The following is a 20,353-nucleotide window of genomic DNA, read 5'->3' as shown; positions in this document are numbered from 1 at the left end:
TTTAATATTTCTCTCATAATGGTCTCAGTTGTTAACTAATAAAGTGAAACAAGGAATCACTGTTTCTCACTTATCATTACATTGACCACAATGAGCTGATAGTCACAATTTATTCTTTACTGCAGGAGCTCCATCCCAAAATGCATTCGATTACAGGTGGCATCTATCATCTGCAGTTGCCACTGTGAAAATGGAACAGAAACAGGTACCACCTCAATAATAAGGTTTCTGAGCTAAATAAATCTTCTCAGCCAACAGTATTGGGGAGGTAGGGGGGAATGTAAGCTCATACTGACTTTTGCACTACTTAAAATTCTCTTCCTTCACCAATCATCTAGCTGGCAATATTACACGCACTTGGGTATTCACAGAGTGACAAACTTGTTGTAGTCATTGCAATTGCTATCTCCAGATGGCAATTGATATTCCAAAGGTGTTGGAAATTAGCATCTTGCGTATTTGCAACGTTCTGCACCTTAGCTCCAAATTTTGCTCATCCCTGAGCCAGGAAGGACATGTAATCCGTTACAATTCTCTTATCACTGATTGGCCTGACACCCGTTCGACACTCGTGGGACTTGCTGCCAGTTGTTGCTATGATACCGTTTCTATATTTGTAACTTGGCGGGGGCTGAGTTTAAAATCATTTCACAGCAAGTCCATCACTGTGACGTCAGTGAAATTTGTTGCAATCTCGGTGAGATACATAGGTAGAGAGAGATGGCTATCTGCAGTGGCTGAGCGCTATGACTGCAAACACCAGCAGCTCCACCAGATGACAGTCCATCCAGACATGTTGCAGCAGTGTGACATTTCCAACAAGCGATACCGGGCGCTCTGGTCAGTGGATTTAATCAAAAGTCACGAAGCTTTGTTAAACGCAGCCCGGAGAGATGCAGTAATCTTGCTCAAATCAATCGGAAATGCATCCAAACAGTGGATCAGCAGACCTTCTAATATCCTGCTGCTGTACTACCGCTGGAAGTGGGCTGATGCTCTTAATGACATTGTCAATCTGTATCGAAGGTAGACCGTTACATGTTTGTTTTGTTAAATTTGTATTTACAAGGCATCTGCAACTCATGATGGATAATGTCGTAGTTTACCGTATTTTTAAAAAGTGCACTGCGGATGCTTTTCTTAATCTAGGTCAGAGAAGAGAATAAATTAAATCCGCAATCAGGAGTTTGGGAGGGATTGGACATTTGGAAATAGTGACAGATTCTCTCACTTGCATTTGTGAAGTAGCTCCTTTCGGCTCCAACAGATGTGTGACCACAATAATGTGCTGCATTTATTAACATTAATGCGTGGGAAAGTTTCTAATCTTGCATTCTGTCCCCAAAATAATTCTCTCTTCATGAATTCTCACCGCTTCTGATCCGCAGAGAATGGCTTGTGTAAAATTGCTCGGGCATCGGGAAGTGATAACTCAAAACAGCGAAGAAAACTGTGATCTTTGCATTAATAACGCATCTAAAAAATTTGATGGGCTTGGGGCTACAAACTCCACAAAATATGGAATCTTCCGATTGTAAAGTAATTCAGGGTTCAGAGTTCTGAACGTTTGAGTGATGACAAAGTGCCCCGGTTGTGGGGTACACTGTGAGTTGGACCAAGTATGTGTGAAATGACCTCGTTTATTGGGAACTAATCAGTGCTTCAATCTTTTCATCATAAGTATAAATTGCTTTATTACAGACAGTTGCCTTCACTTTGATATTTTCCAGTCATGGTGTCTCTCAAACTTGATTTTTTTGAGGAAGTAACCGAAAAAAAATTGATGAGGGTACAATGGTAAATGTTGTTTACATGAACTTCAGTAAAGCCTTCCACAAAGTTTTGCATGGTAGACTAATTAGTAAAGTTAGACTACACGCAATTCAGGGTGAGTTTGCCAAACTGCTCTTCTTCAGAGATAACAAAGTGTGGAGCTGGATGAACACAGCAGGCCTAGCAGCATCTTAGGAGCACAAAAGCTGACGTTTCGAGACCCTTCATCAGATCTAAGTCCGAAACGTCAGTTTTTGTGCTCCTAAGATGCTGCTTGGCCTGCTGTGTTCATCCAGCTCCACACTTTGTGATCTCAGATTCTCCAGCACCTGCAGATCCCATTATCTCTGTTCTTCGTCAGAACAGTGTCATGGGTTTTTTTAATCCACCTGAGAAAGCAAACAGTTCCTCAGTTTATCATATCTTCTGAAAGATAGCACCTCCAGCAATGCAGCATACCCTTGGTTTTATACTGGAGGGTCAGCCTAGATTTTTTGTGTTTTAATTTGATGGAGTGAATTTTGGATCATAGTGATGCAAACTGATTCACAGCTGAGAGAGAAAGGAAGATCTAACTAACTAGCATTGGGTAGATTATGAAGGCGAAGGAGACAGTGAAGGAGTAGACAAGTGCAAAAACAATTGCAAACAAAAGGTGGGTTAGGCTTTTCATGTGGAGAATTTCTTGTTTTATTATGCCAAAATTTGCTAATATAATAACAGCATATGAACAAGATGTATTTCATTGATGTGGTAATTGGTCAACAACTTGAGGCAAAGAGTAGGTTCCCTCTGAATTGTAAATCCCCAAATTTATTGACTAATTTTCACCACTCATTACCATCAAAGGAATGGCACTTCACCCTCCATCTCCTCCTGACTTCTGTGAAGTTACTGCTGTTGCACATTATACAGCCACTAAGAAAGATGTCTCATAATTAATAACATTAGCACCCGTTCAACTACATGATCATTACTGATAACTGCTAATCAAAGTCACTGGCCCAGAAAGTGAACAATTATAAAGGTATCCTCTAGATATTTAATTAACATGGGAGTTTTTTTTTAATTTTAGATTTTAATTTTCTTTTCTGTACTTCCTTTCTGTCTCTCATCCTTCTTAATTCAATATATCTTTTTGTCTTTAATTCTTCACATGTATTTGATAAGGTTGTGAAATCCAGCCTTGCCTAAGTAGAATTGGTAGAGGGAATATATCGTTGCTCCTGCCATTCATATGCCCTCTTGCCCTTATTGTGCTGTAATCAGTACAAATTACCAGCAAATTACAGCAATAAATATTCTTAAGATCATTTTTGATTTTGAAATGTAATAAAGATGCTCAACTCCAGCAAATTCTGACACATTGTGGATAGGGTAATTTATTATTGAGCTGTTATGTACAGGGTTTGCACATCCAGCCATTAAGCATTTTCCCTGATTATTAAATTACTGGGAGGACATTTTACTGTCTATTGTTTGCAGTCTTGTATATTTCCAGATTCAAATTTTATTTCCTTTACCACATTTCCAAAGATTCCAAATGCTTTCCATTTATTTTTTTCCAATATATTGTAAAATCTATTGGTTTTTTTGCCCTTTAAGTTTGGATTATTGATTGACCAGTTCAGCATTGTTACCATTTATTCTGCATTACTAATAGTAGAGTGGTACAGCACAAAAGGAGGTTAGTGGAGCTATTTTCCTGCACTGGTTTGTTGAAAGAACTCACAATTAGTTCCTCTCCCTATGTTTTTCCCACTGTCATATATTTTTCTTCTCTTTTTATCCAATTCCCTTTTGAAAGTATCAATGGAATCTGCTTCCACCACTTTTCAGGCATGGCATTCCAGATCACAAAATCTTTATTTTCCAAAAACAATTTCCTCATGTTACCTTGGTTTCTTTGCCAACCTCCATATATCTGTGTCCTTTGGAAAAGGGCCATTGTCTCAGACCATAAGATGCAATTCACAGACATAAAGCTGAAGGCAGTTTTCTTTTAATGTTCATGGATGTAGGAAAACCAGCATTTATTACCTCCTCTCAATTGCCTTTAGGATGATTGTGATGAGCCGCCTTCTTGAACCTCCACAATATTTATGGTGTAGCAACACTGTTAGGGAGTGAGTTTCAGGATTTTGACAGTGAAGTGATGGCAGGACAGTGAAGGGATGGCAGTACAGTTCCAAGTCAGGGTGGCATGTGACTTAAATACGAAATGGCAGGCAGTGACATTCCCTCATTGCAGGAAATGTCAAAGCAGCAGTGGAGGGATTTGAAACATAAAGATGAGGAATTTAAACTTTATACTTTATGGAATCAAGAATCAAAGAAGCTGTTATTTTAAAAAGGGTGAAGTGAATGATAAATGGGGCTTGGTTTGAAATGGATATATTTCAATTTTGAAAAAGTAGAATTGATTGAGGGTACATAATGGAAAAACTAGCGAAGAAAAATTGAAATAATTTAGAAAGGATAATAAATTGGAAACAATGTAAATGATGGTGCATCCTGATAGAGGTCAGTGCGTGAGATCTTACAAAGGTAAATTAGCAGAATGTAGGGTTTAAAGCTCAGCTCTCAGCTGAACATAATCTTGGGACTAGGTGTGGTCTGGTTCCGAGAAGCATGAAGACACATATGGGAATGTGGAGTAATTGCAATTACTTTGATCCTTGTACAAACTACCATCAAATTGCAAAGGGTTGGGAAATACTTTGGAATGAGATTCCAATCTGACTCTGTAATGTTACAAAGCTAAGAGATATGTGACATGCCAGCAAATTTCCATCTCCCTTCATGCTTGAGGCTGTTCATTGAAGAATTCCAGCACTGTGCAAAACTAGACCACAAAGTGAAACTCCCACCTGCATTTTAGCATTAATGATTTAGCCTCCCAAGGAGTTGAGCTTTCCACACTAATGGGCTCAATTTAAGAACCCTCTAAAGACAGGGAGATGGATGTTTGTTAGAAAATTGTTTGAGAAGGTGAGGTCATAGACTACCTGTTACCTTTCCAATGCAATAGAATTTTATTTGCAACAGGGACTAACAATTTATTTTTACAATCACCGGCAATTTACCTGTTGCATAATGTTGTATATTTGTTGTATTCTTGTTGGAGATACCAACTGGAAATTTATGCTGGTGGCCTTCCCACTATGTGAGGACACCTCCCAGTGAAACCTGGCAATTATGCTGTTGGCTAGGGCAGGCTGCCTGTTTTGGTAATCTGTGGTCCAGGGGTCCCAAGTGACAAAGGTTATCCCGTGGAAAACCTCATTATCCTTTCCATTAGCACTCCAACCTCTTGTGGGGAAGTTAATATCCAGTTTTGACACTTGCAGTCCCAGCAGTAAATATCACACTCAGTGGCACTTCTACAAGTTAAGAGTTATCAATCCTTCAAATAGATGGTAGTTCTTGGAGATAGGCTCCTGTCTTTTAAGCGGTTGGGACACAGTTCTAAAAAGATCTTGTCAGAGGTCAACTAAACACTCGGTTGTATTGACTTTCCAGCTTGGCATTAGGACACCCATGTTAAAAATACGGGTCCTTTTTAGGTTTTGTACCTCAAATGGTTGGTTTGGTTTTGTATCTGAGATGTTTGCTTTCTTCTTACTTAGGTTTTAATACCTAAGTTGGCGCTGGAGAATGAGAACTTTGTGCACTTTTCATTGTACTCCTGTACTTTTGTACTTGAGTATATGTAACAATAAAACCTTAATTCTTAAACATGATTCTAAATTAAACCAGCACATCTTCAGAGATAATTGAGACTGGTGAGCTGTTCATTGGACTTTGTGATTAAAAGGTGGGATCATTTATTGGTGTGGTCAACAGTTGGAAAAATTACCACTGATGATGTGGTGGTATAAAAAAAATTCAGTTGTGTGTAAGAGCACTTCTTAATATGAAACTAATTTGGTTTCATTGCCAGTGGGGAATTAGCCTCTGGACAAGGAAAGTGTCCAGAAGAAAAAGGTGGAAACTGGTATTTGTGTTAAACTTTAGATTTACAATTAAACCTTTGTAAATCACTGAAAACCTTTCGCTGCTTCATTCAACAATAGATATTCGTCTGTTCAACCACCCACCACTGATAAAATCCAGCCCTTTTGTAGTACCATTCACCACCTACTTCATCTACTGGTTGTAGATGGTAAGGTAACATTATGACATTCTTAACCATATCAAGCATTCTCTAAATATTCTTCAGCATAAAAGTGGACCCTAGTTTTCACAGATAAGAGATGAATCCCTGATAACACTCCTCCAGTAATGGACAGCATTCATAGTGAATGCATGTCAGGAAATCACTTGACCTATCATTCATTTAAATTATATTTTGGCAAATTAAAATGGAGTTTAAGAAGGCTCTCAATGCAATGTTAATCATTTTATCAAACTACATGCGTACTGCATCAACTATTAAGTATCAAAATAAGATTCAGAGCAATAGCATTGCAGTTGTTAAGTACTTTTTGCTTATAGCTAGCATTAATTACCAAAGAGGCAGAAGTCATTCACTTGAATGATTTTCATATTAACACTTGTTTTAACAGAGAAAACAATGTGAGGGTGTTTTGTCATATTTAACTTTTTTCATGCACTGAAGTAAGTGAATACTGTGCAGTAAACTACATATAACATTCTCATCTAGGTTCTGAATGAACTCTTCCAATTTTAATACTATCAATTCATGGATCATGGCAACAGGGGAAAAGCTCTTCAATGTATTTTATTGTTCTTCTCACTGTGAAATATACATGACAATAAAATCACTCATAGAAGATAGAACATTACAGCGCAGTACAGACCCTTCGGCCCTCGATGTTGTGCCGACCTTTCATACCGATCTCAAGTCCATCTAACCTACACTATTCCATGTATGTCCATATGCTTATCCAATGACGACTTAAATGTACCTAAAGTTGGCGAATCTATTGCCGTTGCAGGCAAAGCGTTCCATTCCCTTACTACTCTCTGAGTAAAGAAACTCCCTCTGATATCTGTCCTATATCTTTCACCCCTCAATTTAAAGCTATGCCCCCTCGTGCTCGCCGTCACCATCCTAGGAAAAAGGCTCTCCCTATCCACCCTATCTAACCCTCTGATTATTTTATATGTTTCAATTAAGTCACCTCTCAACCTTCTCTCTAATGAAAACAGCCTCAAGTCCCTCAGCCTTTCCTCGTAAGACCTTCCCTCAATACCAGGCAACATCCTAGTAAATCTCCTCTGCACCCTTTCCAAAGCTTCCACATCCTTCTTATAATGCGGTGACCAGAACTGTACACAATACTCCAAGTGCGGCCGCACCAGAGTTTTGTACAGCTTCACCATAACCTCTCGGTTCCGGAACTCGATCCCTCTATTAATGAAAGTTAAAACACTGTATGCCTTCTTAACAGCCCTGTCAACCTGGGTGGAAACTTTCAAGGATCTGTGTACTTGGACACCGAGATCTCTCTGCTCATCTACACTACCAAGAATCTTACCATTAGCCCAGTACTTTGCCTTCCGATTACGCCTACCAAAGTGCATCACCTCACACTTGTCTGCATTAAACTCCATTTGCCACCTCTCAGACCAGCTCTGCAGCTTATCTATGTCTCTCTGCAACCTACAGCATCTTTCGTCACTATCCACAACTCCACCGACATTAGTGTCGTCTGCAAATTCACTAACCCATCCTTCTACGCCCTCATCCAGGTCATTCATAAAAATGACAAACAGCAGTGGACCCAACACTGACCACCGACATGAGCATATTCATTCCTTCCCTCTTAATACTTGTGTGATAGAAACCTTTTTGTCTTAGACCTCTTGCCATGGTATTTCAATTTGAATTAGAATTAGTGTGACCTTATCTTTTGATTTTTAAATTTTTTCGTGTCAGAATTTTTTTTTACATTGGACATCAAAAATGCAATTGTTCATCTGAAGGCATTCTACACTTACCTTAGAATAACAAAGTAATTCCAGACATTCTTTGGGTACGTAGTGAAACCTAGCTTTCAAGCTTGAAATTTTTTTTCATCTTATCTGGCACTTTTTCCTCCAGATTAAAGGATGAATGATTTAAACAAATCATGCTGAACCTTTCGACATTCATTGGGCCTAACAATATCCTGATCACTTTTTTCCTTGCTGATAAGTCATTTCTCCATTTTAACCACCAATATACTCACACCTTTCTTATCTATTCAAACTAATTCAGTGTCCCCAAGGCAATGGCCTAGATACAATTCCTGTATTGTAACATGAGCATTAGCCGCAATTGAATAGTCACCTCCACCCACCTGATGCCATCCTATTTGTTATTAACACAGTGTATCATTGTAGCCATTTTTCCCCATTTTGATCTATATCATATTTCAACAAAATACAAGCTATCCATTACTGTACATTGGAATTAAACTATTTTAATTCTCAAGAGCTAACATTCATTGCTTTTCCAGAATTTGATTAAATATCTTAAGCATTTTATGCAGTTACATTTATATTTAGCATTTTTGTTTATTCATTCATGGGATGTGGGCATTACTGGCTAGGCAGCATTTATTGCACAGAGGACTGAGTCAACAATGTTGCTGTGGGTCTGGAGTCACATGTAGGCCAGACAAGGATGGCAGCTTCCTTCCCTAAAGGACGTTTGTGAACCAAATGTTTTTTTTCCAAGACAATCAGCAGTGCATTCATGGAAATCATTAGACTCTTAATTCAAATTGATTTCAAATTCCACCATCTGTTATGGTGGGATTCAAACCCAGGTGACCAGAGCCTTATTTGGTTATCTGGATTAACAGTCCAGCGATAGTACCACTAAGGTATTGCTTCCCCTGATGCAGTTTGTTACAGTAAATCATACCCAGGTATAACTTTATAAAATTGCAAAACAAGAATTGGAACAGTTTCATTACAGGATAAGATGTTAATTTCTGAATTAACCAAGTACATGACATTTGCTAATGTCCAATGAAATCAGCCAACCTTTGAGAATGTAGGGATCAAGCAGAAAAGTGGTGTTTGGTGATAATATATTACCTTATTGAATAAAGAAACGGGCTCAAGAAACCAAATGGGCCATTCCTGCTCATATTTTCTGTAAAATCAAGTCATCTTGATAGAACATATCAAAAATTAATACTTCAATAATATCAGTTGTAACATGTAATACAATAGAAGGTAGTGTAGCATACGAAGGTACTGCCATAGAAAGATAAATAATGTTAAAATAGTAGATTCCTCACTTAGTGTCTGCGTCTTTATAAAAGTCCAATTTAAACAAACTAATAAAAAGTAAACATTTACTAATTTCCCATAAAATTGTTCTTATTTAGATTACATTTAAAATAAGGGTAGAACTTGCCTTGTTTGAATTTATAGCGTGTCTCATGCTTTATGTTTTTAGAAAGAAGTGACTTATATTCATCTGACAACATTTGTATCACTTTAACATCTGATGTATCTGCTCTGCTATCTTCAGGGATTTGTTAACAGGCATACTAAGGTACCTCTGATTTTCAATATTTTTCAGGTTTCTATGAATCATCATGTAATCTTTTGCTTTGCTGGCCCTCCCCAAGTACATGATCTCACACTTTTCCATGTTGAATTTCATTTGCCTCTGCTCTGCCCAGCTGATTAGTTTATTGATTTCCTCTTGCAGTTTACAGCTGTCCTCTTTACTTTTTGCCACCAAATGTTGTGCCATCCATGAACTTCTTGATCATGTCCCATATATTTAAATCCAAATAAATTACACACACTACAAACAGTAAGGGCATCAGCACTGAGCCTAGCAGAATCCCACCTCCAATCACATTCCTGTAACATCAAGCTCATGTTTCTGCCTCTCAGTCAATTTTAGATCCAACATGTTACTTTCCCATGGGTTTCTTATTTTGTTGATAAGTCTGCCATGAGGAACCTTATCGAAAGCCTTGGTGAAGTCAATATAGTGCTCATTAATCGTATTACTTCATCAGCATTCCTCAAAAGGTTTGATCAAATTTGTCAAACGTGACCTTACCTTAACAAATCCAGGTTGATTATCTCTGATCAATCCGTGCATTTTAATTTGCAGATATACTCTGACACTTTGAGTACTTTCTAATAACATCCCTACCACTGAAGTTAGACTGACTGGCCTGTAATTTCTTGATATATCTCCAGTTTTCTTCATTTTTAAAAATCATGTGACAACATTAGCCTTCCAGTCTTCCAGATCCTCACCTATGGCCAAAGGACATTTGAAAATTACTGCCCTTGTTATCTCCTGTCTTGACTTACTCTACAGAGATACATCTTATACAGGTCTGCAGAGCTATCCATTTATATGGCTGCTAAAACCAGCTAGTACTTTTTGTTAATTGCCTCCAAAATTTCAAAGTCCTCCACCTCTGAAATTTATACTTGCATCATTTTCTATTGTGAACCTGAACACAAAGTATTCGTTGAGGATTATGCCTCTAACTTCTAAGTCCACAGACATATTGGCTCTAAGGTCCACAATAGGCCCTACTCTTTCCCTAGTCATTCACTTGCTGTTTATATATTACGGAACCCTTTTGGGTTTTTCTTTATTCTACCCACAAATGCTCTCATGCACTCCCTTAGCTTTCCTAAATTACCATCTGCATTTCACCATATTGAGCTTTTGATTTCTGCTTTGACTTCTTTTTTTTCTTAGACCTAAACTTTATGTCCCATCTAGACTTCTGTGGTTTTGGCCCCATCCTTTGTTTTAATGGGAACATATTTGCTCTGTAGTCTCACTAGTTCCTTTTTGAATGCCTCCACTGCCCAGTTTCATGTGCAACTAGCTGCCCCCAGTCCACCTGGACCAGATTGTATCTTATCTTAGTAAGACAAAGCCGTTCCCAATTTAGAACTTTTATTCCCAGCCCATCCTTATCCTTTTCCTTCACTATCCAAAATCTAATGAAATTATGGTGATTATGTACAAAATGTTCCCTGCCATCTGCCCAGGCTCCTCTCTGCGGCTAAAACGGTTCTGGATGCAATTTAAATATTTTGTGCCCTCCCTAGATTGCGCTCTGAAACAATCCCAGTTAATATTTGTGTAGTTAAAATCCACTACTATTAATACCTTATTATTCATACAATTCTCTGAAATTTTGATTATCTCTTTGTGACTGTTTCGCGTGTCTAGCATGTTTGCCTTTTTGTGTTTTATTTCACTCATCAATGTGCTCTACTTTTATGATCGTTCAAAGATAGGATCCCTCCTCACTGCTATAATTGATTCCTTGATCAATATTAGGATTCCCTCCTCCTCTATTCCCCCATCTACCTCATTTGAATAGCCTGTAACCAGGAAGGCTTATAGCATTCCAACAAGATCCTATCCCTCAACTCTGGATGAAAGTACCAGAGTTTCTCTGCCATGCATGTGTCTTGCTTGAAGAATAGGAGGTCAGCGACTCAGGGTGTTATTTGTCCACTTTTATTAAGTTTCAGTTTCGTCTTTATATAGACCTGGGCTGTTGTGGAGCAGTGGTAGCATCCACAACTTTGAGCTAGGGGGCCCAGGTTAAGGTCTCGCCTGTTCCAAAGAAGTGTCACAACATCCCTGAACAGGGAAATGCTGTAGTGGTAGGAACAAATTTCATCCTCCACCAAAGTTTATAACAACATCTCAGAAAAGCTAAATTACAAAATATCTGAACCCAAAAATTCTGTACAAAGTTTTGGCAATGTCTGGAACGGAATCACAACTGCAACATTCCAGAAATGGGTAGAGCATCCAAGTCTCCTGTTTCTAGACATTGTAAAGCCTAAGCAGACATCAGCTATTAACTCAACTCTTGAAAGCCTTATCCAAGAGAGAATGGATGTGGAAGTAAGCAGGAGTCCTCTTCCGAGCCTCGTGTGGATCTGTCTGCCAATTTCCAGCCTATTATTTGGAAACCTGAAACGAAGTATACAGAAAGTTAGTCAGCATCTGTGGAAAGTAAAGAAAGCTCAACATTTTAGGAAAGTCCCATTTAATTTGAGGTGTGGAAGAGTGGATCTTTTCTATCCATCACTTTCATATATTACAAGATACCTCTGTAGACATTTTTGACATGTAATTTAGAGAGAATATAGTCTGAAAATTCTATTACAGAGCATATATACCGAAAATTTTGTTTGATCATGCATTGAAAATTCTTCATTTAAATCAGCACATTGAAGAAAGACTTACTTAGTTGAAGCTTTTCACATTTCATTCATCTGGACAATTCAAATGGAAAACCAACATTTATTCTGCATGAGGTGATAATACTGATAGGTCAGCAAGTGGACTCTGACAGAGGCATGGCCAGAGAAAATGCACTGATTAATGCTGAATGACACTTAAATATCAAGCTTTGCCGAAATTCTAAACTCTGACTCTGATTGGTCAGGACTTTGCCATCAAATGCTGTCATCTATTCTGTTGAGTTGAAACAGGTAGAATTGATGTACAAATTCTCTCTGTCTGCAAAGAAAAAGCCCTGTGTATTAATATATAACGCTTCTAGTACACATATGTACACTACACTGCTAGCTTGACTGACAATACTCATTGTCAGCACAATTCTACAAACATTTGGAATCATTCACCAAATGCTGTCCAATTGTAGAATTACATCTAATGTTGTACACTGGGTTACGGGATTTTGCAAGCACCAGCTGTTTGGGTATAGTTGGCTATGGTCGATACCTTGCTTGTTACAGAAGGTAAAAGGCAAAAATAAAGTTGTCATAGTCCCAACAGACCATAGTGCTGCTCTCTCCTTAGAGACAACTGGTGGTGATTTAATCTGAGGGTCGTGACATTTCAGGAGAGGGGAGCAATTGAGAAGGTAAGTCCTTCATGGTAACCTCAGCCACAACAAGAACTGAACCCATGCTGTTGGTATCATTGTACATTGCAAATCAGCCAAATGAGCTAAACAAACAGTTGAAGGGATACAAAAACAAAAACTGCTGGAAAAACTCAAAAAGTAGAATAGAAATTGTTGGAAAAGCTCAAAAGGTCTGGCAGCATCTGTGGAAAGAAATCAGAGTTAATATCCTCAATTCCAAGGAAGGGTCACTGGACTCAAAAAGTTAACTCTGATTTCTCTCCACAGATGCTGCCAGACCTTTTGAGCTTTTCCAACAATTTCTATTTTTATTTCATTTACAGCATCCGCAGTTCTTTCAGTTTTTAGCTGAAAGGATATGCTATTTTAAACTATTGGACAGTCTTTGGGACATATGGCCAACGGGCCTGTCAACACCTCAGCACTGAAATTCACTAGATAAATCATGAAGTATTCTAAAATTGAAAACCTTTGTCTGTTATTATATTGCAGGTGGAATGGTACAGAGTCCACAGAGGCAACCTATAGCATCACCAGTCTTCGCCGCAACTGGAGTGGAAAAGTATATGAGCTCCATCGAAAAGGTGTTACTGATATAGAACTGAATTCTATTGAGCAGCAACATGTGAAATTTATCTCAGAATTTATATATTTACAGAAAAAAAATTTACGCCATGCAGCGGTGACCACTGAGGTAGGCAACTATCACTGTCAAAACCTTTTGCATTAAATTTGTTTGCAATGTAAACATTTTGCCATCTATATGCTGACAAACAGGAGCCAGAAGAATTATATTAACATCTGTTATCCAACATGGTGAATGCAGAAGAGACAACTCAATCTAGATTGAAGTTCAATGTCCTGATCACTTTTATTCATAAAGACCATAAAACCATAAGATAAAGGAAGAGAATTATGCCAGTCAGCCAATTAGTCTCTGTTATATTACTCAACTCCAAGCTCCTCCATTCTTCCTATAACCTTTGATGCCTTTACTAATCAAAAACCTATCTATCTCTGTCTTAGATACACTAAATGGCTTGACCTTCATAGTCTTCTGTGGCAATGAGTTTCACTGTTTAACCACCCTCTGGATGAAGCAATTCCTTCTCATTTCAGTTCTAAAGGTCATTGCTTCACTGAGTCTGTGGCCTTGGTTCCTAGTCTCTCCTACTGGTTGAAACATCTTCTCCATGTCTATACCTCTCAGCATTCTGTGAGATCCCTGTTGTTCATCCTTCTAAACTCCATTGAGTAAAGGCCCAGAGTCCTCAACTCAACCACTTCTCATACAGCAAGCTCTTAATTCCTGGAATCATTTTAGTAAACCTCCTCTGGACCCTCTCCAAGGCCAGTACGTTCTTCCTTAGATATGGGGCCTAAAATTACTCTCAGTATTCCAAATTCATTCTGAACAGAGCCTTACACAGCCTCAGTAGTATATCCCTGCACTTGCATTCTAGCCCTCTCCAAATGTGAACAATGCTTTTGTTTTCCCAACTGCCAACTGAGTTCACATGTTAACCTTAGGTGGATCCTGAGCAAGCATAACTTCTAAGTCCCTTTGTGCTTCAAATTTCCTGCTATGTCTAATTGCAGACTCATCACAACAGAGGACCCAAGAGCAGCTACCTTCTCCCTGACTATGTATAAAGTAGCAATCTGTTGACACCCTGATGTAGGCTGTAAACCCCTTCATAAGTAAATGCTTCTACACACTCAAATGACTGCATTAACTACTGATGCTGAGTTATTAATTTGCATTAAGACCACCATCAAATGCAAGTCCAATACTTAGGAATGAGTGAAGCACCCAGCTTTCTTTTTTCCTTTTTATATCTGGAAGTGCTATCACACACAACTGACTTTTTTCCCCATCACCAAGATTTCTTCTGCTTGTAACTATTAACTGCCACCTCCTGAACATGTGGGACATGAACCCAGCTTCCTGGTTCGAAGGTACAAACACTACCATTAGGTCACACGAACTCTCTAAAAGGCAATGAGAGTGGGATTCAAAGCCATACAGGCAAAACCTTAGTTACAATAATGGCCTGAGCACTACAGGTAGTGGCTTCTTGAATACCAATAGTTTTTGCCCCACCTGACTCATGCTGTTCACATTAACAGAGAAATGAAACTGGTGGCTATTGACCTGAGTGCAAAGGCGTCACAGCTGTATAAGACCATAAGACATAGGAGTGGAAAAAAGGTCATTTAGCCCATTAAATCCACTCCGCCATTTAAATCATGGCTGATGGGCATTTCAACTCCACTTCCCTGCACTCTCCCCGGAGCCCTTGATTCCTTGTGAGATCAAGAATTTGTCGATCTCTGCCTTGAAGGCATCTAACGTCCCGGCCTCCACTGCACTCCGTGGCAATGAATTCCACAAGCCCACCACTCTCTGGCTGAAGAAATGTCGTCTCATTTCAGTTTTAAATTTACCCCCTCTAATTTTAAGGCTGTGCCCATGGGTCCTAGTCTCCCCACCTAATGGAAACAACTTCCCAGCGTCTACCCCTTCTAAGCCATACATTATCTTGTAAGTTTCTATTAGATCTCCCCTCAACCTTCTAAACTCTAATGAGTACAATCCCAGGATCCTTAGCCGTTCATCATACGTTAAACCTACCATTCCAGGGATCATCCGTGGCTATCTCCACTGGACATGCTCCAGGGTTAGTATGTCCTTCCTAAGATGTGGGGCCCAAAATTGGACACAGTATTCTAAATGGGGCCTAACTAGAGCTTTATAAAGTCTCAGAAGCACATCGCTGCTTTTATATACCAACCATCTTGAGATAAACGACAACATTACATTCGCTTTCGTAATCACGGACTCTACCTGCAAGTTAACTTTTAGAGAATCCTGGACCAACACTCCCAGATCCCTTTGTACTTCTGCTTTACGAATTTTCTCACCATTTAGAAATATGGAATAGACTTGGTGGACTTGAAACTTTGCAGTAAGGGCTCATGAGAACTTGCAACAACTGTATCATACCATAGCCCTCCTTGTGAAAGAATGACTACAATTAAGAAAAATAAAATGATCAACAAAGGATGGTACCACCCAGAAGCTTGAGAGACTTTTGGCCGCATTCCCCCATTGTATACATGCTTACAGTTTCCAAGTAACTCTCGGCATTAGTTAAGTCACGTTTTAAGTAGTTTGGTCCTTCTGATTTATTAGTGATGTTATTGTCTATAGCTTTGTCCTGTCACATCTATTCTGCAGCGGCAGACTGCTTCCATTCACAACAAAAGCCATTGTAAAATAAATTGTTCAGGAGTTATGTGATGTTAAATCCTTTTCCTCTCACTCTCCAAATGGCCATTAATCACTATATTTTGCTGAAGCTGTTTACTTTCCATAATAAACTTGTGTACAATTTCAATAGCCCAAATGTAATGGTAGCCAAGCACCAAGTTCACCTAGTTACTGGCATGAAGTCAAGACCCCTGTTCCTTTATTTATATAAATTAGCCCCAATTCTCTCTATAACCTGGCAGAAATGAGGCCCCAGCAGATAGCAAGCATGTGCAACAGGGTTAGAAAAAATGCACCAGTAAAAATACATCTAAATGGGGGTTGAAGGTCTCTAAAGCAAATCACAGGCAATCGAAGGAAAGTCTGAGGTATAGAAGGCCCTAGATTTCCTTGTGGAGTCTAGAAAAGGTTTACAATTTATCTTTTCCATCTTGTGTTTTGGCATCTGTGACTACTGGAGGTGAGCACTAGGTGTTGACCTCACAGAAAATATGCTAAAGTAATTGTTATCCTCAGACCCCACCATTTTGTATTTCCATCAGCTCCATCGTTGCCTGGAATGAGGTCCTAAGTCACAGTTGAAATTGCAGAGTATAAGTAGCATCTTGCCTCAGTGATTTTAATGCCTCATATTACCCAATTCCATCAGGGTGATTAACGAAACCTAATACAACTCTATCTCCTTTTAAATGGCAAGACTGAGACTGACTCACATCCCATTATAGGAAGTCCCTGTGCAACTATATAACTCAGTAGAAAAAGACAAATCCTTTGTGCTGTAAACTAAGCAGTCTGACAAATAAAGAAATAGGATTTCAGCAAACAATTTGCATCTTTCCTTCTTTATTTACTACAGGAGTTGATACACATGCATAACAAAGAAAGCCGGACTGTGGGGAGCTGTATTTCTGAGTCCAGTGCTGGTATGTTCTTTTATAACACTATGTCCTTTGTTTAAATAAATTAAGAAGGCGCTGAGTCTCCGCAGAGCCATGAAACAAATAGAAAACCTAAGGTGACCCTGTTTAGAGTGCTACAACTAATGTAGTTGAGGTAACGTCACTGAACTAGTAATCCAGAATTCCAGAGTAACACTCTTGGCATTTAGGTTTGGTGATTGTCGTAAAATTCCATATGATTTTTTAAATTTCCCCTTGGGAAGGGAACTGCTGTCCTTACCTGGTCTGGCCCACATATGACTCCAGACCCATTGCAATGTGGTTAAGTGGCCTTCAAAACAGTCAAGCAAGCCAGTCAGTTCAAGGGCAATTAGGGATGGACAATAAATGCTAGCCTTATCAATGACGCCTACATTTCATGAGCGAATGAAAAATAAATACTTGACTTCCAGGGATGTCTGTGAGTTACAGAAGGCTTCAAGTGTATGCTAACATGCTAACTCCTGCTCCGTGGCCACCCAGGCACGTCGGTCAAAGCTGCCAGAGAGGCAGACACTCAGAGGCAGCATCCTCACAGCCAGAATACAAAGTAATAGTGGTGTATGACCACATCAAACATGCTTATTCCTGACTGAGTTTAAATCATTGGTCCTTGCACGATTTGCTTGACTACATGCTTGCGGTTCTCTTCTTTAAAATCAGTTTTCTTAAACTTTTGAAAGTTTAGACAGATGAAAGATTCTGACGTGTGATAGAATGAGTGTCAGATTACCTTCTTACTAAAGTCTACTATCTGCACGTAAGTTGAACAGTGATCTGGTTTTTCAAATTGTGAGAAGCACCCTAGATTCATCCAGAAGGTCGCATGGTGACTTTAATTTGTAGCAACAAGAGAGATGGGGAAGGGAGTAGGGATAGAAATCGTGGGTTGGAAGATAGGGAGATGGGGGAGGATGTAGAAAGGGATGTGGGGTTTGGAATGGAAAAGAAAGAGAACAGAGCAGGAGGTGGGTAATCGAGCAGTAGGGGTAAGAAAGGACTGAGAACTATGAGGAGTCGAGTGCTAACAGGTAGAGAAAAATCAGTTCTGCTGATCAGTAGGGGGTTTGGGGAGTCTGGAAGTTTGGTTTGTAGGAACAAGGTGGCTTATGTCTTTCAACTGGAGCTGGTGGAAGGCGCTGTGTCATTACCCAGAATACTGTTCAGAAGTGGTACACCCAGGAAACTAACAGCTTATGGTCTTGGTTAGTCCAGTTACCTCAATCAGATTGGTACCATATACCATGGGGCATGATTCCCATTCCAGCTGCAGTGGAGTCAGCACCAGTCTTCTTGCTCTATCCATGGTGGAGATTATGGAACAGTGACTTAGTCTCGCCTTTCGGCAGAGACCTCAAGAAGAAGAGAAAGCCACTGATAAGACACTGCCATACAGATTTTTAAAAATGTTTATTTAGAATCTTGAACCTACCCTACAGTACTAGCATAGAATAAATGCATGTGAAAAATATCTCTCTTTTCTTTTCAAGAGTCCTTATTCTGCGTGTTTCCAGAATCACTAGTCTGTTTGGAAATGTTCTGCAAAGATGTTCTGGAGCTCTCGGAGGAATTATACAAGAATTCTGTCCATGTCCTGGAATCAAATGGAACAGTTCTGCCTGATCCTGACCAGGAATGGTGGAAAATAAATCTTCCAGATTGGACGCAGTATGTCAATAGGGTGTTGCCTGCATTAGAGGACACAATTATTAGTATTCAGAATATAACACATCAGTTTCTGGAATATTTTAAAACAACTTCTATTGCTTGTAGCCTGAAAAGTCATCCAGATGTGGGGTACTACATCAGTGACTATGGTTTTAAAGAGGCATATATGAAGAAAGTGTGGCACTTGTAATGAATGTATGAAAAGTTGTATAAAATAATGAGATATATATTCTGCGCAAGATTGTGAGGAAAATATTAAATGTAAGTAAAAACGAGGCAAAACAAAGTGGTCAGCTGTCATTTTATTCATGCCATCCCACAGAAGATTGAAGGAAAATGTTGAAGTGAATCAATACTTTATCACTTTGAAAATTGAGCCAATATAATTAGTGCAGCTGAGATTTGCTTTTAATAATTTTTAAAATATTTGGATCCATATTTTCAAATAATCTAAGTTATCAAATTCATTATTGAATCCATCAACATGATTTCAGCACACAGGTATTAATGCAGTTGAATAATTTTACTCCACATTTGTAAATGCCCCTCAGAACATTACTCAATAATAGCCCATTCAGTTTTCCTTTATTGAAAGGCTGTTTAGCACTTGGACCTGTAGTTGCCACTCTGATGGACAGTCTAAAAGATAACTCTGGTTATCTGATTGTAGAGGTAGAAAACAGATCTTGTATTATGGTCAATTCCCTGTTGAAAATATGTTCATCACTGTACTACCAATGACTTAATAATATCTAGCTTAAAGTTGTTCAAAAAAAGTGTGTAAGAGAATACATAATCTGTACCATTTTTGTTCACCAAAAACTATGTATGAAAGATTGCATCATAAAGTGGCATAGTACTTAACTCAAGACTTTATAAAAATGAAGAACAATTTTCTTCCACTATACTTGTACAAGGTACCTTACAGAATAAATATACTGTGAATCTTAAGTACAAAGAAATTTGTCAAGTGGAGCTATTGTGCATATTATTGCCTTGAAATACAGAGACTAACTCAATAAACACTTGTTTGAAAGTATACTTTGATGTTATTGAATAGATGAGTGAACAGATAGGTAAATGAAGCAGGTATTTGGATGGGGGTTGGCTGCGTTAGTAGATCGGGGATTGCTGGATGAAATAGGGAGGCAAGTTTGGGTCATACAGGGTGAAGTAGCCAAGTGGATAGCCCAGTTGGGTTAGGTGAATTTGTAATCAGGTCAGTGGGATGTTTGGGAGAGTAGTTTGTTTGGATTGGGAGGGTAAAGCGTAGCTTTGGCTTAAGTTTTCTTTATATCTTACCAGAAATAGGAGCTCAAGTAGGCCACTGGGCCCTCAAAACTGCTCCACCATTCAACAAGATCAAAGCTGACATACTTGTGAACTTAACTTTCCTTCCTGTCCCCCAGGACTCCCTGTGATAAATTTAGCATCAACCCAGAAGAAAAATAAAATCTTTAAATATTTACAACCATGTTTATTCACTGTTATATAATTCTGAAACAATCATTCTTCTTCAGCATACGGTCACTCCGAACAGTCCTTATACACAACTTTCAAATACCTGATTATTTGCATCATAAATTATTAATATCATAACACACCTCTGGAGCAGATGGAACCTGAACCCACGGACCTTAGCTCAGGTCTGCAAACGCTACCACCGCACAACCTCAGACACTGACAACGACCGACTTCCTCCAGCCGCCTGTGTCGCATTTACTACGAGACCACAACCAGGAAAAGGACCCAAATGGTCACAGGCGCCTGATTCGTCTGTTTATAATATAATCCAGTGATACTTCCCCATATTTGTTTTTTCTTTTGTGCTTTCT

At 38.9% G+C, this 20,353-nt stretch overlaps 1 protein-coding gene and 1 long non-coding RNA gene across 3 annotated transcripts; one reads left to right on the top strand and one right to left on the bottom strand.

Annotated features, from left to right (window-relative positions):
* The first annotated feature begins 540 nt into the window (after positions 1 to 540).
* Positions 541 to 19,469, top strand: LOC125465724 (uncharacterized). 2 transcript variants are annotated; one of them, XM_048559485.2, is made up of 4 exons: positions 541 to 840; positions 13,131 to 13,332; positions 16,769 to 16,835; positions 18,341 to 19,469. In XM_048559485.2, exons 1-4 carry the CDS (start codon positions 776 to 778, stop codon positions 18,706 to 18,708), a joined length of 702 nt encoding a protein of 233 aa, XP_048415442.1. In that variant the 5' UTR covers positions 541 to 775; the 3' UTR covers positions 18,709 to 19,469. The 2 variants fall into 2 exon arrangements, with proteins under 2 accessions (XP_048415442.1, XP_048415441.1); XM_048559484.2 differs by having other exon boundaries at positions 547 to 1,026.
* On the bottom strand, positions 18,244 to 20,245 carry LOC125465725 (uncharacterized). The gene is made up of 2 exons (XR_007250304.2): positions 20,123 to 20,245; positions 18,244 to 18,538 (listed from the first exon to the last, which is right to left on the bottom strand). It is a non-coding gene; the product is annotated as an uncharacterized LOC125465725 (long non-coding RNA).
* Positions 20,246 to 20,353: the final 108 nt, after the last annotated feature.

Source organism: Stegostoma tigrinum, chromosome 30 (genome assembly GCF_030684315.1).
Source record: "Stegostoma tigrinum isolate sSteTig4 chromosome 30, sSteTig4.hap1, whole genome shotgun sequence".
Classification (NCBI taxonomy): Eukaryota; Metazoa; Chordata; class Chondrichthyes; order Orectolobiformes; family Stegostomatidae; genus Stegostoma; species Stegostoma tigrinum.
The sequence above is the reverse complement of the archived record's forward strand: the minus strand, read 5'-3'. Positions and strand labels throughout refer to the sequence as shown.